The 25,553-nt window shown below is 38.2% G+C and overlaps 1 protein-coding gene across 2 annotated transcripts in view; it reads left to right on the top strand.

The window, feature by feature from the left end:
• CPED1 (cadherin like and PC-esterase domain containing 1) overlaps nt 1-25,553 on the top strand; it is a gene marked incomplete at its 5' end in the record, with an annotated part of 146,404 nt that overhangs the window by 30,333 nt on the left and 90,518 nt on the right. For both annotated transcript variants that reach the window (XM_084291203.1, XM_084291204.1), the window contains 4 exons: nt 3,823-3,929; nt 5,835-5,910; nt 18,161-18,317; nt 19,856-20,024. In XM_084291203.1, coding sequence (XP_084147329.1) covers nt 3,823-3,929; nt 5,835-5,910; nt 18,161-18,317; nt 19,856-20,024 — 509 coding nt within the window. The remainder of the gene's footprint in view (nt 1-3,822; nt 3,930-5,834; nt 5,911-18,160; nt 18,318-19,855; nt 20,025-25,553) is intronic.

A 25,553-nucleotide genomic window follows, 5' to 3' on the forward strand; every position in this document is an offset into this window, starting at 1 on the left:
TTTTATTTGTATAATTTAGAGGACAGGAGGGGGAAAGAGCTGGAAAAAGATGGATGAATAGAATCACAGAATCATAGAATATCCTGAGCTGGAAGGAATCCCCAAGGATCACAGAGTTCAACTCCTGGCTCCACACAGGAACACCCAAAAATCAGACCATCTGTCTGAGAGCATTGTCCAAGTGATTCTTGAGCTCTGGTGCTGTGACCACTGTCCTGGGGAGCGTGTCCCAGTGCCCGACCACCCTCTGGGTGCAGAACCTTTCCCTAACCCCCAGCCTGACCCTCCCCTGTCCCAGCTCCATGCCGTTCCTTCGGGTCCTGTCGCTGTCCCCAGAGAGCAGAGCTCAGCGCCTGCCCCTCCGCTCCCCTTGTGAGGGAGCTGCAGGCCGCCACGAGGCCTCCCCTCAGCCTGCTCTGCTCTGGGCTGAATAAGCCAAGGGACCTCAGCCACTCCTCATATGTCTTCCCCTCTAGGCCCTTCACCATCTTTGTAGTCCTCCTTTGGATGATCTCTAATAGCTTTATGTCCTTCTTATATTGTGGTGCCCAATCATCACATCATGCTGCCAGCAAAAGCCAAATCCACATTAGGATCATTTTACCTTTATAGTAAGATGTAATTCTGTGAATGAACACTCCTTTTGTAGGCAAGGCCTTTGTTAAGAGGCTGAACACAAAAATTTTGGTTCAAAAAGATGCTCAGAGAAAGGATGAACAGACTATTTTAACTTCTTGTCTTAAGAATTTACCATCCTTCTGCTTGTCCACTGCAAATGCAAAGTAATACAAGGCAGTAAAGATCATCACCATGAGGTGGGACATCATCTTCCTTAACAGATCTACTGCTACTGCATGCTGAGCTCCACTGGCTTACTGAATAAGGCAAAAGAGATTTCAGTAACTGTAGACAAAACCTCTTATGTGGAAAAATCTTCATGCAAATTGTTAGCAGTTAAACTGTTCAGAAATGAAGCAGCCATTTTAATGCTCTACTTCAAATGTCCTTTCAAAGCCCACTTGTGATATGAAGTCTGTTGAAAATTATCAAAACACTGTGTACATTGAAGATGGAATAATTTAAAATGAATTAATGTTTCTTCTTCTCTAAAACATATTGAAACATGAGGTTTTCCATGTAGATGTCTTGCATTATTACTGTCACTTCTGCACTTTCTTTCTCTTTTATTGTAGACTGTTCTAGCTCACACAATGTATCTTGCTTGCATTTAGCTGCAATTTCTATGAAAAGGATCTTCTGTGATAAATTACAGTACATGACACATTGGGATCCTTTGCCCGGCCCATTTGGTGTTACTGAAATATTAAGAATGGTAGCAATTTTTTGCTTAGATATAGGGTTGTAACTGTCAAATTTATAGAAGGAAGACAGTCATTGTATCCTGATCACAGGTGTTCATTTTCTAATAAAAGTTAAGTTGTGTGAGGAATGACACAGGCAAAGTCTGAGCTCCTTTCATGGAAGGGTCAGTTCTAGAACTAAATGAGGTTAATAACACATGCTTTTTATTTTTGTTTTCCAATAACTTCTTTTTTTTTTCTTTTCCCCAGGTGCAATTCATTAGGAATGTATTGATACAATTAAATAGAAGTCTGAGTATTCTGTCAGCCTGAATCTGGGCGACAGCACTAGGTGCACACTGTTTTTCTAATAGGAAGTCTCTTGCTTTCTAAAAATAGAAATGTTTCAGTTCTGATTGTTCTGTACTGAAGTAACTGGCTAGATGTCTAATTGCTTTAAATAGAAAACACAAATAGTGGCAGGCATTCAACCCATCCTGAAAAATTCTTCCTAGCAGCTATCTGCTCTATGTCCCGGGCACTGATTCAGAAATGAGCTAGGTCAGAGGGCCCTTTTTCCTTTTGTTTTCTTTGGTGCATTCATATCGATCATTCTGCTCTGTCCTAAGGGCAAATGATACACAGTGCAGCGAATCCTTTGGAGTCAGAGATCAAATTCATTCCTGGCCAGGATGCATAGCAATAAACACAGGAAGGAAGTGAACTATTTCTGAGAAATAGAGTTCCCTCCAGCACCCTTTCAATTTGCACACTGCTAGACATTGTGCTTTGTATGTAATTATAATGATTTATTCAAAGGTGTTTACTAGTCAAAGGCATAATGTCTTGCTTATCTGGTAATTACATACCTTGTTAAGACCATCGAGTAGGTTGTTTACACTGTCAGTCTTTTGCACTGAATGAAGTATTAGCTTGTATGTTTTTTCAATGCTTTATTTGCCATCTATGCCGATTTATCAACCTGCAGTTTTTTGAATGTTTCTTTCACAAAGGATTATGTAGTGAATCTGCCGTGCGTAAATTTCACATACCTTAATTATTTTTGTACCGTAATACTAGTTCTTGTAATGTGAAATTGAAGATTTCTTTACGGCAATGGATGCAATGTACCTAAAATTCATCTCTTCAGTGTTGTAGCATGGCCTATAAACATTAAAATGTGATGGCTAATTCCATAAACCTAGGCCCATTCTACGCCACCAGTTCATTACTGTACTTAATGCAAATTGAGTGTTAACTCTCCATAAGTAAGATCTTCATCCAGTTTTGTGCTTGTCACTGTGACTAGGATAGGAAAAAAACACATTTTAGAGAGGGAAATCAGCCAAAATAAATATATCTGTGAGCTGTTAGTGGGACCAAATTAAGAGGTAATCTTATACAATTAGGAAGGTATCACAGATGGATATCTTAGAAATTAAATAAAATGCATGTAATCTTCCCAGCCTTAGGAAAAAGAACCAATTTACTAATTACTGAAATAGCTGCCCTGTAGAGATCTTTGACCAAATGTTGTACCCTGCCGTAGACGCTTTACAGGATGTTTTGGTCATCCTGTCACTGAAGTGGTTTACAATTTACTTAATGTATTTCTGGTGTCAAGAGATTTGGTGATTCTGTTAATATTTTCAGAAATGCCACCATCTCTAACTAGTTCAGATTATGAAGGCTATATGCAAAACAAACAAACAAACAAACAAAAACATTTCAGCTGACCAAGCTTGTTTCAAGCTACATTGGCTTTTCTACACCACATCACACACTGCAGTATGGGCAGACTCCAAGACCTGTTTGTATCTAGCCTATAACGGTGTTTCAATTGGTAAAATTGATGAGTTTTGCCTTTCCTTCGGGCAGTTGTCTCTGATTCCAGTGTTGCTTGTTTCCTGAAAATAGAACCCTGTGGTCTCACGGGTCAGCTTCATAGCAAAAAAAAGAAGAATCTAACTATTTGCTCAGTGCAACTTGATTTCCCCATGTGCACCAGTTCTACATGTTGGTAATCTATTATCTAATATTTAGGAAGCTTTTACACCAGAATTCAGACTAGGAATTCCAGCAGTTTGCAATAGCACGACCAGTATTAATTCCTGTAAAATTTGCTTCCCAATAGTGAAAGAACACAGAAGATCATATTGCATATTTTGCAGTACTGAGGAGTTCAGAAAAAAAAAAAATAATTAAAGCACATGTTATTCAACTTTTTAATTTCTGAAGTTAAACAGGTGATTTCTATCATCTTAGATCAGACACCAGGGGACTGGACATTGGTAACCATCAGTAATTGTCTCAGATATAACAGGAGGTGCCAACTGTGAAATCCCTAAATATATATCCAAAGCCTGGTAGTGAAAATGTCATTTTTCCCTCTGCCACCTGTAACTGTTTGTGTACTCAGCACTCCAACAATTTGCTGTTCCTCAGGATTCTGCTCAGAGTATCTTTTGTTCAAATTGCATGATATTTTCTTTCTCAGTATACTTCTTTTCATTCCTGATAGATGGCATAAGCCCTTGGGATCTTCTGATCTGCTTATCTTCCAGAAAAAATGATGGTACTAGCTGCATTCAAAGAGATGACTTGCATCATCTAGAGTTATTCCAAAAGGTATGAAATTACTGTATTATCCTTTGTGGGAATGAGGGTACAGGGCTAGCCCAAATTTTCAGCACACACTGACAAAAAGATATGTAACTGATACTCATTTTACACTGCATGAACTTGGTTGAACAGCTATAAAACATTTTCTTCAAGTTCTTACCTACTAAAAAATGCTTGTCGCATACCAACAATACATTCTTTATATATCATCCAGAGATCAAAAGAAGTTTCTCATTTGGACATAGTATATCATTTTGGATGTCTGCATTTCAATGTAAATTGAATCAAAATTGTTACAGCTGTTTGTTAAGTTTTGCTTTTCTCTTCTTTAGCTTGAACTTCATTCTTGACCACCCTAAACACAATGTCAGGTGTCAAAAGTATCTGCAGAAGTTAAAGGAAATTTGACTAAGTACTCTATTTGAAAAAGAAAATTTAGAAATGAGGAGAAACAATTAGCAAATGCATATAATATTTTAGAATAATAACATGGGCAGAAGGTGGACAAATTTAGGCTTCACAGTTGGTATCACTCTTGAGTTTTATCTAACATAATTGCTACTTGTAAACATAATTCAGACACCTCTTAAAACAGTGACAGTACACCTACAATTGATAATGTTTAAGCTGGACTGGTGTCACCCTCCAAAGCCTTCACAAGAGTTCTTTGCTCTGGCACAGCAATCAGTTTACTCACAGTTGAAAGGATCAATGGTGCCAATAATTCTATGTATTTTCAGGATTGCTTTTTTTTTTTTTTCACTTGACCATATTGTGGGTCTGATTTAGGTTACTCAGATATGCAACTATCTAAACAAATACCTGATCTGTTAGTGAAAATATATGTGTTTTAAACTGAGATCTTTGAAAAAAAAAGGTGAAACTAAACTATAGACACTTTTTGTCTTAGGATTCAAGTAAAATGGCATAGATAATAACAGCAAGACTCTGACCTGAGAGACTGGGAGAAATGGAGCTAGTTTAAAAATGCATTTAGTTCAGGTATTGAGTTCATAAGTATCCAAAAAGCCACTGTCATGTCCACTGAAGTCCAAGCTAGGAGGATGTACATTGGGGTTCCCTGGGACAGCGTGTGCTATCTTGATATATCCAAATGAAAATATTATAACAACTCCAGTTTGCTAGAAACACAGATGCTTTGATTTCAGGTCTCAGATCATAAAAACTCTCAGGCTTCTGCAAACTGCATTTTGCTCATTCTATGCACACTGCTGTATCTGAGCCTCATATAATAATCCTTACAGCACTCTGCGATGTCCAGAACTTTCACACATGGATAACTGAGACATGAGGTGATCAAAGGAATTGTCCAGGTTCCATCAGGAAGTCTGCAGCACAGCAGGGACCTAAACCAGATGGCCCATATCTCTGGATAACTTTAAATATTGGCCTAACATTTTTTGCAGCCAGCATGTCCATACCACAGTGCAACACAGTTCTTTGTTGTAGAGCCTGGATATGGCTTAGTTATGTTAGCTTACCACTGTTCCCAAGCACAGAAATTCAAGAGTCTATTTCCGTGCAGTGAGAGGCAGAGATTGATAACCAGCAGAGGACAGAGAAGTCACAGAAACTAAAAAGGAGGGCAGAGAAGGGATAAAAACTCAGCAGCCAGGAGGAGAGACATAAATCTGAACTTTAGTTGTGTGATGGCCATTGAGGAATAGTCCATACCTTACATTTATTATTCCATGTTGCAGGATGGCAAAGTTGTAAAATTGCCAGAATTTCAGGATTTTTGTGCCTGAAGAGTCCCTGATAAATTAAACATGAAACCATTGAAGAAACCAGGAAGAAAAAAAAAAAAAAAAAAAAAAAAAAAAAGAGTAGCTATTGTCTGAATGAAAAAAGCTTTTAAGCTTTTTTTTTTTTTTTTTTTTTTATGTACAGGTAAACCTACTTCCAGAAATTCAGCGTTTCCTTTGCAGAAAAGAAGGATTGTGCCAGATAACAAAAGTCTTTTCAGGTAACTTAATTTCCTCATATATATATAAGGGGTGAAGGTCTTTTAGTACTCATAACAGTAAGTCTCTGAAATACGACTGTCGGGCTTACAATTCCTTTGTGGTTTTAGTCATAAATGCATAGAAAAAAAAAAAAAAGTAAAAAAGTAAGAAGAAAAAAAAGTATAAATGAGACAGGAATGATAATCCATTTCAGACACCACTTAAATACAAATTACAGTTTTGCAGTATCTTTTCAGTTAAAAACATTGCATTGTTTAGCCACTGCATACTGCAGAATATAATTTGGCTATAAGTGTCTTATTTTTGGACTATTTTGTGTTAACATAGTGTATTAGTGTTTACACTTCAAAGCCCTGGGTTCAATGTAATATGTTTGTTCAGCTTTATAAAAATGCTGTGGTACAGAGAAGGAGTCGTTGTTAGAGTTTGGTTCCAATCCAGATACAGTTTACTGATAAAAACCCTTTGTGTATTAAGATCATAGTATCATAGAATGGTTTGGGTTGGAAGGGACCATAAAGATCATCTAATTCCACCCCCCCTGCCATGGGCAGAGGCACTATCAAACAGAATCATCAGCCAGAGAAGTTTAAAGGTTATGGGCAAGTTGCCAGAGAATTCTAATTTACTATGGGTGAAATTCAGCTTCAAATAGGAACTGGACAAAACTACAGAGGGACACATTCTGGTCTCAGTTGCATCACTAAACATCCAGCATTGATGTTATTTTGGATTTATGATCTATCTTTAGTATATAAACTTTTTTTTTTTTTTTTTTTTTTTTTTGTAATCCAGCAACAACCAACCCCACATTTATTCCATGAGTATTTAGCTTTGTTTGGCAGATGTATATATATATATAAGATTGCTCAGTTTGATTGCCTTGCCTTGCCGCCTTCTCCTTTTGTAAATATATATGTTGGATTTACGACATAAAGGAAGGATTCATCATATCTCACTTAACCATTTAGAAGTTAGGGATCTTCCGCACCAGTATTCTACTCTTCCTCTAAAGTCAATGGAGAGAGAGGGGCACCTTCAAAGACTTTCATTTTGTCCTAAACTATATATTTGAAGTAGGTTGGTTGAATTACACCCCGGAGGTATGTATCACCAATTACCTCTAACCACTAATGGTAAATGGAGCCTAGACAAATAGCCTAGATTAAATGTCTGACTTCTGGATGCTCAGCTAAAGTTAAGGTAGCTGGTTCCTAATCTGTACCATATTTGTCCCTTTTTTTTTTTTTTTTTTTTTTTTTTTTTTTTTACTGTTTCATTTAAAGATTGATAAATATTTAAAACTTACATGAAGAGTTCTCCTTAAAGAACTGTATGTTGAGTGTCACTTGGACATTTCCTAATTTCCTGGTGCAGTCAATTGTCAAAACCAATCATAAGGAACATGCAGTATAATGAACATCTAGCCAGGTCCTATGAGAGTTCTTTATAGTGAGGTCATATTATACCAGGTTAGTGATAGCTTTGGTTTTGGCTGAATTTTAAGTGTCTTCAGTGATGCCTACTGCCTTGGGTCCCTTGCACTGGAATGTGAAGGAGAATTATATATGTGAATGAGAATTATTACAAGACATATTATGATATAGTACCATTTCTGGACAAACTTGAGCAGATTTCTAAAAATTTCAAAGGACTTAAGGAATCGGTAGTTCCTACTCAAGCTGTATCAGACTTCCTTTAAAAAAAGCAATGGTTACTACTCGGAGGAAGGCAATTGCAGTAGTTTTATTATTTTTGCTACCACAAAACCACAAACAGAAGAAGCAGTCACCGCACACTGAGCTTTCCCCTTAAAATATGCACATTTTCACACAAAATATGCTGTCCATAGACTGTGGTACAAGCCACTATGTGTATGTGGTGTGTTAAACCATTTGGTGTTCTCTCCCCTCTAGGGAAGGGCAATTTGTAAGCATCTTATGCCATATTTATATTATTAGTGATTTCCTGGCAAAGAGAAACCTAACTGACTCTGATGTCTTATTGAAATTAAAGAATTAAAGTAGTTTTGTGAGCTCAGTGGCAGGGGTCTGACTGTCTTTCCCACCTAGTAACAGTGGGTTATTCTAGCCATCTGCTGAACTACTGTCAGACAGAAAAAGGCTTACTTCTCACCTCTCAGTCATCAGTAAAAATGATTTTGAATCAAAATCAGCTGCAGTGTTTTAAAGTAGAGAGAAATCAATGTCTTAAATCTAGGTGTCTCCACATCAGCATGTGCCCCAGTGGCTAGGGCAACTGTTTCACTGCAGGAGTCTCATGCCACTTGAGACACCATGGGGAATCCAGGCCACCCAGTAGGACGGGCAGGTTTGGTGAAGAACCCTTCTGAACTCTTTCTGGACCAGCTGCTGGAGGCTCAGGCAGATATCAATAGATGTCAATGGATGTCTATGTGTTGGCAACTGAATCCAACACTTGGTATCTAAACTCCCCAAATTAACAGAAGTACAGTTTAAAGTCAGCACTGTCCGAGAGAGTATTTAGTTACAGCATTAATTTAGGTTAGTTGAATAGCTCTGTGCTGACTGGATAAATCTACACTGACATCCACGGACAGGAATGGGAACAGACTGGCACAGAGGGAGTCATCTTTGTATAGACCAGACCTCAAAGTGCAAGTGTCTGAATTCAGAGATGAATCCTCTTCAGTGTTACTGTATGTGTGATATCTATTTTACCATGAGTGAAATTCACCTACAGAAGCTGAAATTAGAATCAGAAAGCTAAATTATTTGATTTCAGTGTAATGGTTAAGGGGACAAAAGGCATAATTAAAGCAAGTCTGTGTAGAGCCAGACACTATCCTTTCCCTTCCATTCATGTGATATAGTCAGCTCTTTCCACTTCTTTCATTTGATTGCATCCTCTGAAAGACTTTTCTTCCCAACAACAGCAAAGTCGCCAAATAGTAGAATTTGTTTCATCCTCAATTTTGAAATGACTTGAGGAAAGAACAGCTTTCATCAGTATTTCCTCCCCATGAGAGTTTGTTTCCTTTTAAATCAGTGACTAATTTTCACTCTTGTGTGTTTGAGTCAACAAGGCTTCTCTGCAATTCCCGTTGAAGAGGATCAGTTAGTTTGTTATTACTGTGTTTGTCATTTAGTCAGCCCCCCAAGGAGCTGAGCAACTTCCTGTAAAAGTGAAAACGCAAAGTTGCTGCTCTAAGAATTATGTGATCTAATTAAAGACACACTAAGTCATAGAAAAGAATATCAGGCACAAGGCTGAGACTAAGGGATTACTGGATTTACTGTGGGTATGACTGTTGATATTGATAAGCAGTGGGTACTAGGGTAAAGGTTATTTTTTTTAAAGATGTTATTCTATCTGTTGATATTCCTAGACCATTGTGTTGTTTTGCTGTACAACTATTAAACTGCTAGGTTTTATATTTAAGAGAATGCGACCCTTCACATATCTCTTACATCAACTTAGCTGCTGTAAAGAAAATGAATTGTAGAAAATAATCAGGTCAGTGCTTGTTTCCTTTATCTCTTTAATGGAAAATTTTTTCATCAGTCTGAAAATTCAGATTGGTTCTAAGAATATGTGAAGACAGTACTATGGACACAGGGAAGTCAAACTGGAATAAGATTAGTTTAGAAGAGAAAAAAAAAGACAAATAATTATGTGATGTGTATGAATAAATAGGATTGAGTAAGAGAAGGAAAAAGGTGAAAGAGGTTGCTGGAAGATGGACACATGGCAGTGATTTTTTTTGATAAGGCATAAGAATGGTAAAGAATCCTAAAATTCAGCATGAGAGCAACTGAAGAATTGCATGAATTGTATGAATTGCAGGACTGCGCGACTAAAATCTTCCCGTGAACAGCCCAAACCTTGAAGCTCTCTGAGGCTGGAGAATGACTGGCAAAGGGATTTCAGGTGATCCAGCTCAACAGCACGTGGGGTCAGGATGGGGCTTGGCTGACTCCTGGCACTGCTCTGACCTGATAGATGGGAAGGACTGAGGTCCATAATGTGAACAGAAACCCAATGGCCCAGCCTCAGCTTAGGGCACAGAAAAAACGTCCTGATGTATGCACAACAAATTCTGTTTTTGATAGTTTTTTCCTGGGAAAGCAGTGTCAACACATAGAGTATTGAAATGGTCTCCATGGTTTTCTCATTCCCTAAGTGATACAGACTAGACTGTCTTTCCACATAAGCATTGTCTTGCTTCACCTCTTCCAGGGCCCAGCCTGTGCCACGTACAGCTGTTTTCTCTACCCATCCAGATCACTGATTCTTTTTAAAGTAATACTTTTGGCGTATGCCTCCCTTCTGGGTTTCTTTTTATTAGTGTCACCAGTGCAGAGATTTTATGAGTGTCCAAGAGCCTTGCATCCTCCCTTGATCACCTGCAGGGCTAGCCAGCAGTGTTAATCACACAGGAGGTTTTGGGATAGACATGACCCTAATAAAATTGTGTGGGAGGGAGAACCAAGATAGTCCAGCTGTGTGACTGGGCTCTCACTACGTGATATTTTTACTTTCTGCTGTTCACTGACGAGCTAATTTCCTTCAGCTTTCCTCCCCTCTTGCATGGTCAATCTGCCCTGCCTACCCCCACTGTCCCTGGCTTACTCTGGGTCAGCAGGTAAGGTGATGAGGTGAGGGGAGGGAGCAAGGGGCAGTACAGCCACAGAGCCCATCATGCCTTTAATACTGGCATCCTCATTAGCCAGCAGTCAACACAGAGTGGCAGGGTTGTTACTTGCTTTTATTTTCCACTCTCTTTGACCTGGATGGTGTTGCTGTTTGACATAAGTAACTGAGTCCAAGGGCAAGAGCAGCATTCCTTCTCCTCTGCCACTGTCCCAGGGCTCTCATCGGTAGCTGGCAGCAAGTACTGGCCAGCTGCAGCAAGCCTTCAGAGCTCTGCTTAGAGCCACTGCAGCTGACTGTCACCCCTTTGGATGTTTGTCTTTGGATCCAGGAAACCCTGTGGGGTGACACTGTAAGAGCGAAATTATAGATTAAAGTTATTTTATGTGTTAATAATTCAGCACCTCTGTGACAGGAACGTGCTTCTTTATAGGGGGGATCTATTTCTTTTGCCATCTGGCCCCTAAAAAGGCCTACACCTAAGTTGTGAACAGTTTTGTGCCTACTACCATTTTGCTACTGAAGTTGCTTAAAGCCTCATTGATGGCTTACAAAATCAGCATCTGTCTCTTATGGGTTCGTTTGATTATAAATTACTTGCAGCAGGATTTCTGTGTTTTACTACAAGGTCAGATCTCAGCTAGGACTTCAGTAATAACAGCAGATGTGAAGAGACTGAAAAGAACTGCAGCTAAATGAATGTAATTAGCTTTCACTCATATACCATTCTATCTTCTACTGTGTTGCTATCACAGAATCATAACTGTGGCTCTAATCACACAACAGGCAAGCAACATTTTTGCTGAGATACTTTTCCAGAGTTTTTATAGCTTATCTGTAAACTTAAGTTCTGGTATAAAGGGTGCACAGAGAAGAAGCCCCTTTGGAAGATACTGTAAAATCCTTATCTTTTAACTGAGAGGATACTTTAGGAATGAAGAAGCAAACATTGTATTTAATACTCTTGTCAATGCATCTGCCAAAACAGAGAAGTGACAAACATGGTAAATGATTAATCTAAACAGAAGCTGTGTTTGCTGATGCTTTTATTGGGGAAAAATAAACAACACAGACATTTAAAAATGATGTGCTATCATTTGGTTGTCTTTATAACTCTGAAACTTCACGGTTGTTTTTTATCATGGATTTCGGTGCATTCCAACCCACAGTTTAAATTCCTTTCCATCTAGATCTGGTTTCTTAAAAACTTTTTTTTTTTTTTTTCCCCTATACTAAACATATTTAGATAGCCATTGTTTAAATTTCCAGAAGTTACTAATAATTTGAAGTTTCTTCATTCTAAATATTTGCTGTGGGTTACTTTGAAATTAGCTGTGCTACAGAGGGAGGGATGTCTGCATCTTCTAATATGAAAACATTATAAGGACAGGATCAATAGTTCTGATCAACAGATCAATAGTCAGTGAGTGGGATATCAAACCTGCAGAAATATGCACATCACAAATGAAGCTTATAACACATGTTAAATTCATCGAAAGAGTGTTTAAGCAAGAAATCATCTTCCCATGAAAACAAAATAAATTTTTGCCAGGACTTCAGTGGGTTCAGCCTCCTTCAAATACTCAGCACCCGCTTTGAGTTTCGGAGGCACTTTGTTCTAAGTGCACAGCTTATAAAACTCTGAGCATTAAAGGTTCTCTTTCTTTAGCAACCTCAAGGAACAATGTGTAAGCCATAGGAAAGTATTAATCTTTGTTTCAGAGTCTTTTCATCAGATAGGTCAAATGGATAACAGAAGGCAATTAAATGGAATAGATCTGCTTTCTGTGACAAGCCTGCAATGACCTCAAGTCATGTAAGGACAGTAGTTCAGCTAAAATCATCCATTTTCTGAAATCAGTACTGAAAAATGAAGAAATGCCCTTTTAATGGTCGCCACTTTCATGGTTATATAGATTAGGGCAGGTTGCTATACATGACTGAGCAAAAGGAACTGGATAATAGGCTTTGATCAAAATTCACTGATCTTGGATGTGCTCAGGAGTCTGCCTAAGACTCTATGAAAGCTGTTTAAGCATCTCCTGATGTGAAGCAATCTTTGCAGCTGTTTAACACACCTTTCAAACCTACGAAGCCTGGAAAGTTGCCCAGCCGTAAATATCAGAGGAGGACCAGTTTGAAGCAGTGCAATTTGTGCAGTCTGTATCAGAAATGAGCTCTTTGTTCTCCAGAAGCCCACACCAGTCAGACAGATGGATGATCCCAGCACAGGAAGCAATACACAGTTCTTCTAACTCACTGAGAAGCCAGGTCAGAGAGCAAGCTTGAAACGCAGGCAGAAATGACCTGTTATCAGTCCTTTCTGAATATTGTGTTCCATTAGAAACTGCTGAGAAGTGATATGAGATGACTATCATTTTCTCCTTTTTTTTTTTTTTCCTGTGTGAGAGAATTTGAGATCCTGCTAGAGACAATCTGCCACTATGAAAATCTAGGAAGATGTTCAGAAGTTTTTAGATGAAAAGTCTGCCATATACCTCCATTAGTAATGCCCTGTCATGTTCTGAAGTGATGTTTGTCCTGCTTAAAAGAAAAGCAACTGGATGAAGACTGCGAGTATAAATGTGCTGAGCCTACAATGTCCTATATGAAAGGAATGAACAATATGATGGACTCAGAACAAAGCACAGCATCTTAGTTGTGTTTCATTCAATCTATAGCCTTGTCCTTCCTTACTCAACAAGGAGCTTTCAAGGTCACTCAATCGTATTGAAATTTTATTTTATTTTATTTTATTTTATTTTATTTTATTTTATTTTATTTTATTCTAATAAAACTGGCTGTTGATAGGCATTTTAGAAACAAAATGACCTTTTCCTCACAGAGAAAATGGTCATAGCTGCTTTTTGTTCCTTGTTTTAAGAGTGTACAATATAGCCTCTTTGATCTCAAGCAAAGTTAAAAAAAAATAAAAAATATCATAACTCCCCTTACAACATCAAAGGATAATAAAAAGGAGAGCATAAAGAAGAGGGCACGTTTGTATTTGTCCTCTGTTTCCTTTTGTTTCAATTAAGTGTTACTCATTTAAAGCAGTTGTACTCACTTAGTTCAGCCTGTGGGATCTTCTCCTGTTGATTTCCTTATGCCTGCAGACCACCACATGTTTAAGCTGACCTAAACCCTCCATTTACTGTCCCTCCACGTGGCTGCAGCCATGTAAACAATGACCTGGCTACATGCCAGGAAGTCTCACTTAGCCCAAAAGTACCTCTAGCAGTTGGTAAACCTTTTGCTCAGCCCCATGTTGTAACTCATTCAGCCATTCTTTATTGCATGTGAGCTGAATTTCATGTTACACTTCAGAAATCTGAGCCAAAGACAAGAAAATAACTTGGGAGCCAGAGTTAGGGGGAGAGGGAGCAAGAAATCACAGCTGTGTAAAACATCTGAAAGGCCTCATTAGATACCAGTGGAGCTGCTGCTGCTGTCATCTGATCTGTTTGACGCTGGTACTTCGAGAGATCGCAGCTGACAGAACGAAATCTGCCGCCAGTTCATGTGACAAAAGGGCACTTAATTTTTTTTGATCTAGAGGTGTTGACTTGCTTTGGTGGATCTTATACCTCTCGTTCCCATATGCTGCCCAGCTGTTCCTGCGACGCAGATCTGTGTTTTACCCACTGCTGTGGTTAGAGGGCTAATGCGTGAATTCAGCTGAGAATGTGCAGTGGCTTCCTTACCCATCCAAATGGCACTGCAGAGACCACCACAGGCAGACGGAGAAGGGATTTCTAAGGTCGAGACTTGGAAATCAGTGCTGTTTGTTGGTGTTTTCAATAGCACCACTCCAGAGACGTCAGCATAAGAAGACTTCTTCAAACCAGAATTTCAATGAGGATTTTTAAAAAAAAAAAAAAAAAAAAGTAGGTATTAGGCCTTAGGTCCTTTGCTTTATGCTGGATCAAAGGATTGCACAGCCTTTTAAATACTGCATAGCCACTTTAAAAGGAAAAAAGGAAAAATGTTCTTTTCTAGAATACATTTTTCCTCCTTTTGATTTTAAAGGTCTGTGCTACAAAAATTATGCATACTAAGATTAGGAGTTTTGAAAAAGGGAATGTAGTCTGTACAGGAGAACTACAGTATTGGGACTCATTTTATTGCTAACTTGGTTTCTCAAGCTGACTGATACATCAACTGCTGAGCCTCTCTCACTTCTACTATCAAATGTGATTGTTATTTAAAATGTAGCTGTTATTTACATACTTTGAAGGGACTGGTTAATTAACAACAGCTTGCAGAGTGATTTCAAGATGGAAAAACATGTCAATTACAACAAACAGTAAAGACACTGTGAGCTAATTTTCACTGATGATGATGTTGATTAACAAATTTACAGCTCTGACACACACCGTTACTGCTATTGAGTGCAACAGTAGGTGAAGAGTTGCCATGAGAACTGATGCAGCTGAGTGTTCAATGCTACTGATGTCTCTTTATTATTATGATAATTGTATTCATTGATTACGAGGAGTAGATTTACTGAAGTAAGGGACTGTCACTCTCTCATTAGCTCTGCCTGGTGGTGTGCAAACTGTGTGTCACCTCAAAGGAGCGAGTGCCTTGTGACAGTCTCATTTCCCTTTCTCCTTCTTCCAGTCACTTTGTAATGAGCTCCCTCCCATGTGTGTGCTAACAGAAACCAAACAGGGGTGTGTAAGGCACCATACAAGCAGGATGGTCTATATGGGGAATAATTTAAGAACATTGCCCCTTTTTTAGGTCTCAAATCTAATAACCAGTGACCTGAATTTGTTTAACCTTCTCTTTTATTTGAGAGAGAGATGGTAGTTTTTTTTTTTTGTTGTTTATTTATTTATTTATTTATTTATTTTTTATGTCAGGGCATTTTACAATGACTTATGGCATCACTAAGGAGCTTCTCTCCAGTGGTTTGAGAATTTTAGGACACTTCTCTTTTTCAATCTGTCTCTACCAATTTTTGCTATATCCTGCTACAGTAAATGGTTCACTGGTTAGTGAAGAATGTCAAAGTATTCTTTTGTATTTCCCCTAAACAGCTAAATTTCTGGTTTATAAGGGGTATATTTAAAAGGGGTAAAGTACAAATGTCATCTCATTATTTTCAAACTCAGCTTTGTGAGTTAATACCATATCGGTTACTTGTTGCCCTAGCAACACAATTAAAACCATATTTTAAAAAGGAAAAGATGTTCTCTACTTTCTGTTAAACAACCCTTTTCTGCTGCCTTCTTCTCATTTTCAGTGAAATATTGGCTTTCTTTTAAATAAGAAAATTGCACTTCAAAAATTGTGCTTTCTCAACACCACGGTCATTTTAACTAAAGCAATTGCTGAAAAATGTGCATCTTTGACAAAATTTGGTTTTCAGATGATTTAAGAGCTGTTGTTGTCCTTTCCACAGTTCTGTTAATTGTTTTACATACCTATGGCTTAACGTGTTTATGTTATATACAAGCTTGGTCTGGAACCACAGTTCTGCCTCCTTTCAGCTGCACGCTGTAGCTGTCACGGTAGGACAATCTGCCTCTTTTGCCTCCCAAGGCAGCATTGACCAGGGGGTAGCTTGGATTGCTGTACACTTCACTGGGTTTTGTATAAGCTTGATACTGTTTTTGGTCGACAGAAGCAGTTTTGTTCTTGCTGATTGAAGACTTAGGCCATGAGGCTTCAGCTCCAGAGTCTGACTGTGCTGGGCTGTTCTTGATGGATGTGCTTTGGTATCATGGATAGAGGGGAGCAGGGCTTGGCTCCTGGAGGAGCTGTGTCTTTCCCTTTTACCAGTGTAAGGATACATCAGAAAAAGATCTGTGAAGTCAGCCATGTGTTGTGGAGGGCCTGTATGAGTTTTTGTAATTTTGGTTTTGGCTGAACACCAAAACTGTATGATCAAACTTTATACTCTGAGAAGTATACTTTGTTGCACTTAGTTTAGTTAGTTTAGTTTTCTTGCATAGTCAATAAAAAAGCAGATCCTATCAGAGACTGAGGACTGGTCTCTTTCCCTCTCTCCATTGCTTAAGGACAAAGCCCAAGAATAGTGCTTTGCTAGTATAGACACTTCAGTAAGGTAACTAAAATGATGGATAGGAGTAGGTTCAGTGAGACCATTGAAAATTGCCATGGTGGAATGCCATTTTCTCTGTATGTTACCCATAGGTGGAAATTGCCATAGTGAAATGCCAGTGGTTATTACAAAGTGGATATGGAAAAAATACCACTTGATCTAGCAGGTCTGCTCCCTGTGCATATACAGAAGCAAGTCTGCTAAATAAATGAGAGTTTACTGGCTTATTCCTGTTATCACTGCACAGGCAAGTAGACAGACAGTAGTCTGTCTTGTCTCTGTACTATCAGCAAACAGGTAGGCGCTTACAAAGTCCAAATCAGTTATAATGCATAACACAACACAAAGATACCAGTGAGAGTATAATCTGAACATGCGGTGCTGTATTAATAACTGCCTGGTTTTGATTAGTAAAGCCTTTGCTCCTGCTAAATGGTGCGTGTAAGGCAAAGGACAAGATTAATTTTAGATCCCAGTTGAGCTTGAAAGGCTGAACTGAGTTGATCTGATGAACAGCTGATAAACATAGACAATCACAATGTCATTTTAACAGGAACAGTATGAAAAAGAATAGTTCTTTTCCTTGAATGGCTGCTCACAGCTCATCGCCAGAAATACAGCTTCAATTTTGTTTTTCATTTCGTGTACTGAAGTGGAGAGCACATGCATTAAAAGAAAAGCTATACAAATCACTTCATAACATTAGCACAATGCAGTATGTCATTAAAAAATATAAGTGATGAGGTTTGGGAATAATGTGAACAGCTTGACTTTTCCTTGACTATTACTTAAGAATTTGAAATGTCTAAAAGTGAGGTGTGTTAGTGTTAATGAAAACCACTCTGCATGAAATAATGACATAAGAGCTCTATGTTTTTTTATAAGCACAGTAGGAACAGTAAATACATACCACCCATTGATTGCTATCGCATCACAATATTTTGATTACTATTAATATTCACATGCCTCAGCAATCTTGAGGGCTCTGCTGCATCAGTCCTGCTCCCACTGCATTCAGTTGCAGAGCTAAACCTCACATATATTTCAGTAACTACAAAACATAGCCTTAAACTGTCAATCTAGACACAGGGATATGTTGTTATTTACTGAACTGTGTGATTACAGTGGCAAAGTCCCTTGGTCCTTTGTCAAACACATTTCTTATCCACATTAATTTTAATTAGGGCTGTCTGAGAAACACAAGTTTTGGTATTCTATATTTAGAAATAAAGGATTTCTATTTAGAGGAAGGAGGAAAGGTTTTTTTTTTTTTTTTTTTTTTTTTTTTTTTTTTTTAATGCAGCACTCGTACTCACATATAAAGTGGGCCAGAGCTTGCAGCTGGAAGGGGGTGCTCAGTGGGTATAAATCTCTCTGCTAGCAGTTCTGAATAGGATGTAGTCTAAGCATTTTCTATTTTATATTTTTGCAGCTCCTCTCTACCTCTTGTGTTTTACACATTTTTTCTTTAACATCAGGAGATGAGTGCTGTTTTCACTGATCTGCTGACTCTCTTTCTCCTTTCCTTGGTACTTTTTCAGACCTGAAGCTCCCAGTTGCCACCCCAGAGTGCTCCAGTCGGCGTGGGCTGTCAAGGGCCAGCATTACAAGCAACATCACCCATGGCAGCAAAACCAATGTCAGGACACACACTGCCCATCTACAGCACTTGTGGAGCCAGGCTAATAGTGCACAGCTGTAAGCTAATCACACCTTACTGAAGAAACTGTGTGTTTCATAATGCATTTAGTTGGGCGTCGGGGATACAGAATGTAGTGAGAATGGAAACCACAGCAGATGAAGCACTTAGATGTATCGTATCTTTTTCTATATACTTGCATGATGTTTTTTTTGTTTGTTTGTTTGTTTGTTTGTTTTTGTTTTTGTTTTTTAATCTGTAATAGCAAAGCTTGTCCATGCTTTGTGTGTGAACAACTAAGCCCTTATGTTGAGGGCATTTAGACTCCTAGACAGATAAATACAGATCCAGAGACACCCTTGAATGTTTAGGTCTCACAGTGTCTGAGATGTTTCCTGTCCTCATTCCTGCCTTTACCCCTACCACAGACACACATATATAGTCCTTTGCAAAGAGACTTCCATTAAGAAAAGAACTAAGAAATACTTGAGAACTAGCTGCCCAAATGCTGTTTCCTATATTTCAGTATCACACAGATTATGTGGTCAGGGGCCCTACCATTCTGCAAGGGGAAGAAGAAAGTCTATTTAGCACAGATACTGTTAGATTCTCTTTAAGAAGGCAAAACTGAGGCCTGGTGAGGCCATGTCTTGCCAAAGATTACACAGAAATGGGAGAAAAGTGTGAGGTCCCTCTTTTACCACTAATCACAGTCTTAGATGCATATAATTTGTATACTCTTCCTCTCATTGCATTTGTTGTGAGGTAGAGTGATATTCAGAGATTTTAACAGACAGATTAATAACCACTTTTGTGAATATTCCCAAGTGTCGTTCAAGTTTCTCCATGTAATGAGCTTTTAGAGAACTGATTTTTGCCCAGTTTTGTTTGTTTCTTCCCAGTTTCTATGCTGATTCTTTTTGTGCAGACTATGGGAGTTGTGGCCCACTATCTAGAGAGCCACGTCACTTCCTGAACTAAATTAACTTGCACTTTTATGATTAGCTGATTTATTATGGGCTATTCCTAGGTGTTACAGTTGCTTATAACATTTGGAATCATAGTTCATGTCTTTCCTTAGTACAAGCATGCATCACCACATGTTTGTAGTCTTGTATTACACAGAAGAAAGTACTTATGATAGTGTAGTCTTTCCATATTTTTTTCTGACTTCACTAGAAATCAGTGTTAGATTTGGGTAGTTTTACTATGCACTTCTGTTATTTAAGCTGCTTGGATTTCTTTAATGTTTTTACCTTCACTCTGAATGTCCTGGGTTAGTACTGATGGCTTTTGCAACAAACAATTACAACATGTCCACAATGCCCATATGTACACTCAACCATAACTCCCTCCTAACACAGTTAATTAGTATGTATGGAAATTAAGATTAAAAACTGTGAAAAAAAAAAAAAAAAAAAAAGGACTTGATAAAAATCTTGACTCCATCCTGCTTGGTTTCATCTACTATGTTACCTAACTTTAGGTTAAAAGGAAATTATTTTCTCCCCTACTTTTTTTATTCTATAGTTCATTTTACTTCTAAAAGAGATGCAGAAGCTCTTCATTAATTCTCCGTGTTGTTATTACTTCCCAGGAATCAGGTCTCAGCCTCACCAGACCACAAGGACATCTTTAAAGCTCAAGACATTTCTGTCATCATAAAAGCATATGTGCTAGTCACATCCTTAACACCTTTGCGGGCATTCATTCATTCAGCTGCCACAGTCTGGCATCCACCCAAGAAGAAGCACTTTTCTGTAAAGGTAAAATGTTTTATTTCTGAGTTTTTGCACACTTTTAGTAAAAGTAGAGACAGAAAAACAGGTAATATGCATATTCTCTTTTACCCTTTCTTTATTTGCAGTCCTGAGCTGATGGTGAATGTTCTCCTCAGGTACAGCTTTCATTTCTCAGAAAAAGTGGGGTTTGGTTCATGACAAAGGGGAGAGCTGGCCTGTGCAGTGGGAATTGTGAAGGCACCTGGGGTTTGCTTGCTTCAAAGCCGATTTTTATTGGTGGCATTGGACAGCAGTTGCAAGCTTGGAATTTTCTCTAAAGCACAGCTGCAGGGGTGCTCTGATTCAGTAACATCTTATGCCTGTATATTGATAGTGCTGTAAAAATAGGAAAGTAAATATTTAAAATGGTTTGTTTAGATTTTTTTTTTTTAGGTGCAGTAAAACAGAATGGATGAGGGGCAGGGCACTTCCAAATAAGGAGAAGGAAGAATAGTGTGCAGAGGGTATCTCCCCATGGTCTCTAGGTTTTATGAAGAAGGATGCTTCACACATGCCTTGCTTTGATTAACTCTGGAAATGTCCAAGTGCCTGGAGACTCCAGGTCTCCAGGTCTAGTTTGCTTAGCAGTCCTACAGATTTCCAAAGGTATCTTTCCATTCCTTTGTTCTTTCAGCAAAGAGCTGTCCTTGCAACATGGCAGCACTTTGTGAAGGAGCTGCAGTTCTATGGCTGCTCTTTTCTTTTTCAAGGATCAAGTTCTCAAAGTAGCAGTGATTTTGTGAAGTGACATAGCTCAACTCCTGCAGCAGCCATCAGAGGATGGGTGCACTTTGCCCATGTAACTCTCTTGGGGTAGGAGCAAGTCTTATATTTGAATCAGCGTGAATGTTGTGGTATCACTGCCAGGACTCTTGATGATGCTTACCATTTGGTTTGTTTTACAGTTTTAGTTCTCTGAAAGTTAAATGCCTAGTTTAAGCTCGTTATCTAATTCTAGCTATTGGAGAAACAGTATCTCTAAAGTATAAAACATCCCACTCAATGTAGACACTATTTTTGGATTTATTTTATTTTATTATTATTATTTTTTTTTTTCCTGCTAGAACTATCTGCTTCCTTCCTGTTCTGCTGTGACTGCCTTAAGGAACGTGCCAAATTCTAGATGGCCAAAATTAGGTGAAATAAACCTACTTACCTTAATTTCACTCTTCAGAAGCTGTGGAAGCACATGGAGATAACTTATTTTGCAATTTGTCTGTGTGGGTTTAGGAAGACTACCAAAGGTCACCCACTTTCAAACCCTGGAATTCAGTCTAATTTTCTGTATTAAAATGCATCATCACTATCATATCTGAAGTAGGCAGTACTCTAAAGGCTAATACTCATTAGTGATTGTGATAGGGCTCTGTAAAATGGCTCCAGCTGAGGGAAGTCTGCTGAAAGGGGTGCTAGCCATCATTTACAGAGCACTTTGGCAGCTGAAGAAACAATAAAAATGATAGATAGAAGCAACAGCATGTCAGCAGTAGTTCCAATCTGGTTACTGCTGCTGTGGTGTTACATCTTCCACAGCTTTAGGCAGACTTGTCAAAATGGCAAGAAATACACAAAAAGTAGGCATCACACAAAGCACATTTGTAATGATGAAGAAATTTAAATGTAAATCAACAGAATGATGGAAAACAGGGTGTATAAGACTGTCTCTCAGCTTAAGCAGTGTGCCCTATAACGAGCCTGGAAGGAGTCAGGAAGTCTCCAGGACAAGTGAAACACTGAGAATTTACTTAATGGTCAGATAACACTACTGGGAAAATCATAAAAAATCTTCTGTGCTTGGTGCAGAGGCGTCAGACAGTAGTCATCAGAAAAGACGACAGTGGTCAGGAAAGAATATCTGGGAGAAGGTTTGAATTCAGTTATGGATATCCTGTGAGATGAGGTTGTATCAAGTTTCTAGTAAACTTTATGGAGCCATCACTTGATGCCAGTGCGATGGACAATGCTAGCACAGTGATCTCCTCTCCAAACTATCCAGTGGAGCTACACATATTCGTTCCAGCTGGGGAATGTGGTCCTGAATGCATATGAATGACTATTCGTTTTCTGCCAGCTCTAGTGTGTAGGAAGGGAAATTGTTACACTGTGAAGCTCCAGCCTGTCAATACTTAGTAAAGACAGAAAGGGTGTCTAAGATGTGTTCTTCTAGTAATTGACAGAATACCCACTTGTGTCACTGGGACCTGATCACGCCTATGGAAGAGACTATTGTCTAGAAAAATTTCCTAGTGTATAATTTTTTATTTTTTATATTTTTCCCCAAGAATGGCGGACTAAATTAATCTTTTAATTTTAAAAGAGTTTTAATTTTCTGTATTGCCATCGTAGATGTGCTGCCTTTAGTAATGTTGTACAATAATTTGGAGATCTGATCTGGATATCTGTCAGCAAATATTCTTTTACCAGTGTAATTAAACCATTATGAGTAAGAAATAGATCCACAACTGTGGTTGACTTAGTTACAACTTTATTAATGCAAATTCAGGATATTTGATCTTCTATGCACAATAACCCTTTACCTTTGCTGGAAGTAACCAGAATGTGGTACGTAAATGTGAAGAAGGCATTTTTCAAGACTGGATACCAAATGATACCAAATGATTTAGAGAAACTGTGTAAAGAAAATAATAAATTTAATGAGTTAAATAATACATTCTCCACTGCTTCTTTGTTAGAAAACTATTGTAAGTGACTCTTACTGTTCAAATTTACTTATCCCAATTGGAGTGACAAGACTTAACAATGAATTCTTGAATAAGCATTAGCCAAATGACAGTTCAGGAGAAGCTTAAGTGCATTGTACACACCGGCTGCCTTTTTTTTTTTTTTTTTTTTTGTGGGAAGGGGGAGGAAAGAGATTAGGAAGATTTTAGTAACTTGGTTCAGAAAGCAAAAGAAGCTAAATATTTAATTGGCGTTAGGATTTTGTGTGTCATTAAGGAGTGACAAAAGTGCAACTCTAGATTTGGGCCCTGGTTGGAAAGACGCAGGGAATGGCTTTCTGCCACGTTAATGTTTTGCTATGAGGCTTGCATAATAGCTTTATTTCCTTGAGGAAAATTGGAAACCCTTTATTTAGACCATCTGTGCTTTGAAAAATTATTAATAAAATAGAAGATTTTAATTTTTCATATGGTACCAATTAAAGGAGGGGTCATTGTCAACGTGTACAATAATCGCCTTCATAGTATTGGCCTATGCTTGTGTATTGTGCAAAAAGGTGACCTATGAATAAACTCCGGTTTTATAGAAGCTGGTGTGTAAGACACTCTTATACGATTACTTATCTCCAGGTTTAACACTCCATAAATTATCTCCTTTGCTCAGCCACTAGCCTTTCCCAACCCAGTCCCAGTTCATAACTACGGATACATTTTTGTAGGCTCTAGAGGTGCCTCATCCTGTGTCACCTGTGAAGGTGTTGCGGGCTGTTTTGAACTGCCCCCTCTCTGGCTCACTGTCCATTTGCTCAACTAAAATATAAGTCAGGTGCCTTCTGGATTTGAATTCATTGACTGGTGTATGTGCATAGACCTAGATACCCTTAGTTGAAACTATGATTTTAAGTGATTTTCAAGTTTTGCAGTGAAGAAAATGTAATACATTAAAGCTGTTTGCTGTTGCTTAAGCTTTCTGTGGTATAAGTCACTATAACTTTCACTGAAATTCTCTTTCTAATGTATTAGCATTTGAAAAATTGAGTAAAGAAAAATATTTTTCATACTTAATATATATGCAAATAAAACTGGACCCTCAACTATCCAGGAAATATGTCTTTTAATATGACATGGAGGTCTGGTTTAGAGCAGAATGTTGAAAATTAGATTGCAGTATTGCCCTCAAGTGGCCAATTTTGATACTACTTCAAGTAAAATTCAAAGATGAATATGAAACAGAATGCAAACGTTCATGCAGATAAAGAGCAAAGCACTTAAAAACAGTAGAAAGACTCAGGATTTTTTTGCTTTGTTTTCTTTTTGGGTTACCAGTTGCTGCCCTGACACCTAGCAAGAGCAAATGCAAAAGCAAATTACCACCAACTCTTAAAAAGATTGCAAGGTTATTTGGGAAGAAAAATCAAATGTGTGCATTAGGTGCTGTAAGAACTTAGCATGTGCATTTCACTATTCTTACAAATAGCCTGCACAGAGAATCAAATTCGCTAATGATCCCACTCCTGGGAGACTGAGCATAACATAAATGCTGTCTCTGCTGTCTCTCATAACATCTAGAACCCTATAATTTCTCTTTTCACTAATATAACAAAAAAGTCTGTTTGGACTGAGGAATATCAAAGATATGCTTATCTGACATACTGTATCTGTTATAGAAAGGTACTCATTAATACATAGGCAGACTGTACCTGCTTCTGGTAACCTGCAAGGTAAGACACACTGAAGTGGAGTATACATGTATATCTTTATATAATAAACTCCAGTGGACTTCAATGCTACGGAGCTCTCTAATGGATTTTTGAATCCGTTTGTGCTTTTGGTCTTCCCAACAACCTGCAGCAATGAGTCTCTAGAGATTAATTATGTAGATTTTTTTTTTTCTTTGAAACTTTAACCTGATTATTAATTTCATGTCCCTGATTCTTGTCTTTAGAGAAAGAATGAGTAATCCTTCCTTCTTTACCCTCTCCACGTCTGTGCAAATTTGTCAGATAGTGTACAAATAGAGTTAAAATTCTACCTGGAGCTCTTTTCTGCTCTTCTCAACAAGAACATCCGAGTTTCTTTGGTAACAGCTCTAGACTGATTATTCTTTATAACAAGTAGGTATGTCATAAATAAATCTTAACACACTAATCTAGGCCCTTAGCTCTCTGTTTTTCTTCTGGTTCATAGATCTTGCACTGGCTCTTCAATCCAAGCAGCTTTGTAAACATGTCTCCACGTGGTTCCCAACTTTCCCTGCCCTATCTCCTGTTACCCTGATTCCCTTTCTGCCTTCCAGCTTCCCTTAATCAAGCTGATTCACATTTGTTTCTCACAGCAAGCTGGAAAATGTTGTTAGTAAATCACCTTTACTTTTCTACTAAGAAGTTGGTGTTGCATTGGGAATCAATCATTAGTTCGGACCCATTCAAAGGACCCAATTTAGTGGTTGCTGAAGCTAGTGAACATCAATAATCAGTGACATCAATAAGCTTTGGACTTAGTGTTAACAGCAAAGATCTTTAGAGAAAAGTTTTCTCAGAGGGTCTTTTCTCTATTCACCAGCAAAGATTTAAAATAAGACATCCAGGAGCAAACACTGAAATAGGTGGACAGTGTCCACTGAACTTGATAAATAAAGACTATCTTCTGAGTAAGTATGCTTAAACAGTGCTGAGGGACAAGAGGATTTATTGTTGTTGTTTTCCACACCTTTTAGATACTATTTCTTTATTATATCTTATGCAAAGAAAAAAAAAATATATATATATATATACATTAATTTGAAATTTACTGTATAAAACAGCTGAATAACATCTTGGCTTCCCCCTTCATA

The sequence above is a fragment of the Netta rufina genome, assembly GCF_964035555.1.
Source record: "Netta rufina genome assembly, chromosome: 1".
Classification (NCBI taxonomy): Eukaryota; Metazoa; Chordata; class Aves; order Anseriformes; family Anatidae; genus Netta; species Netta rufina.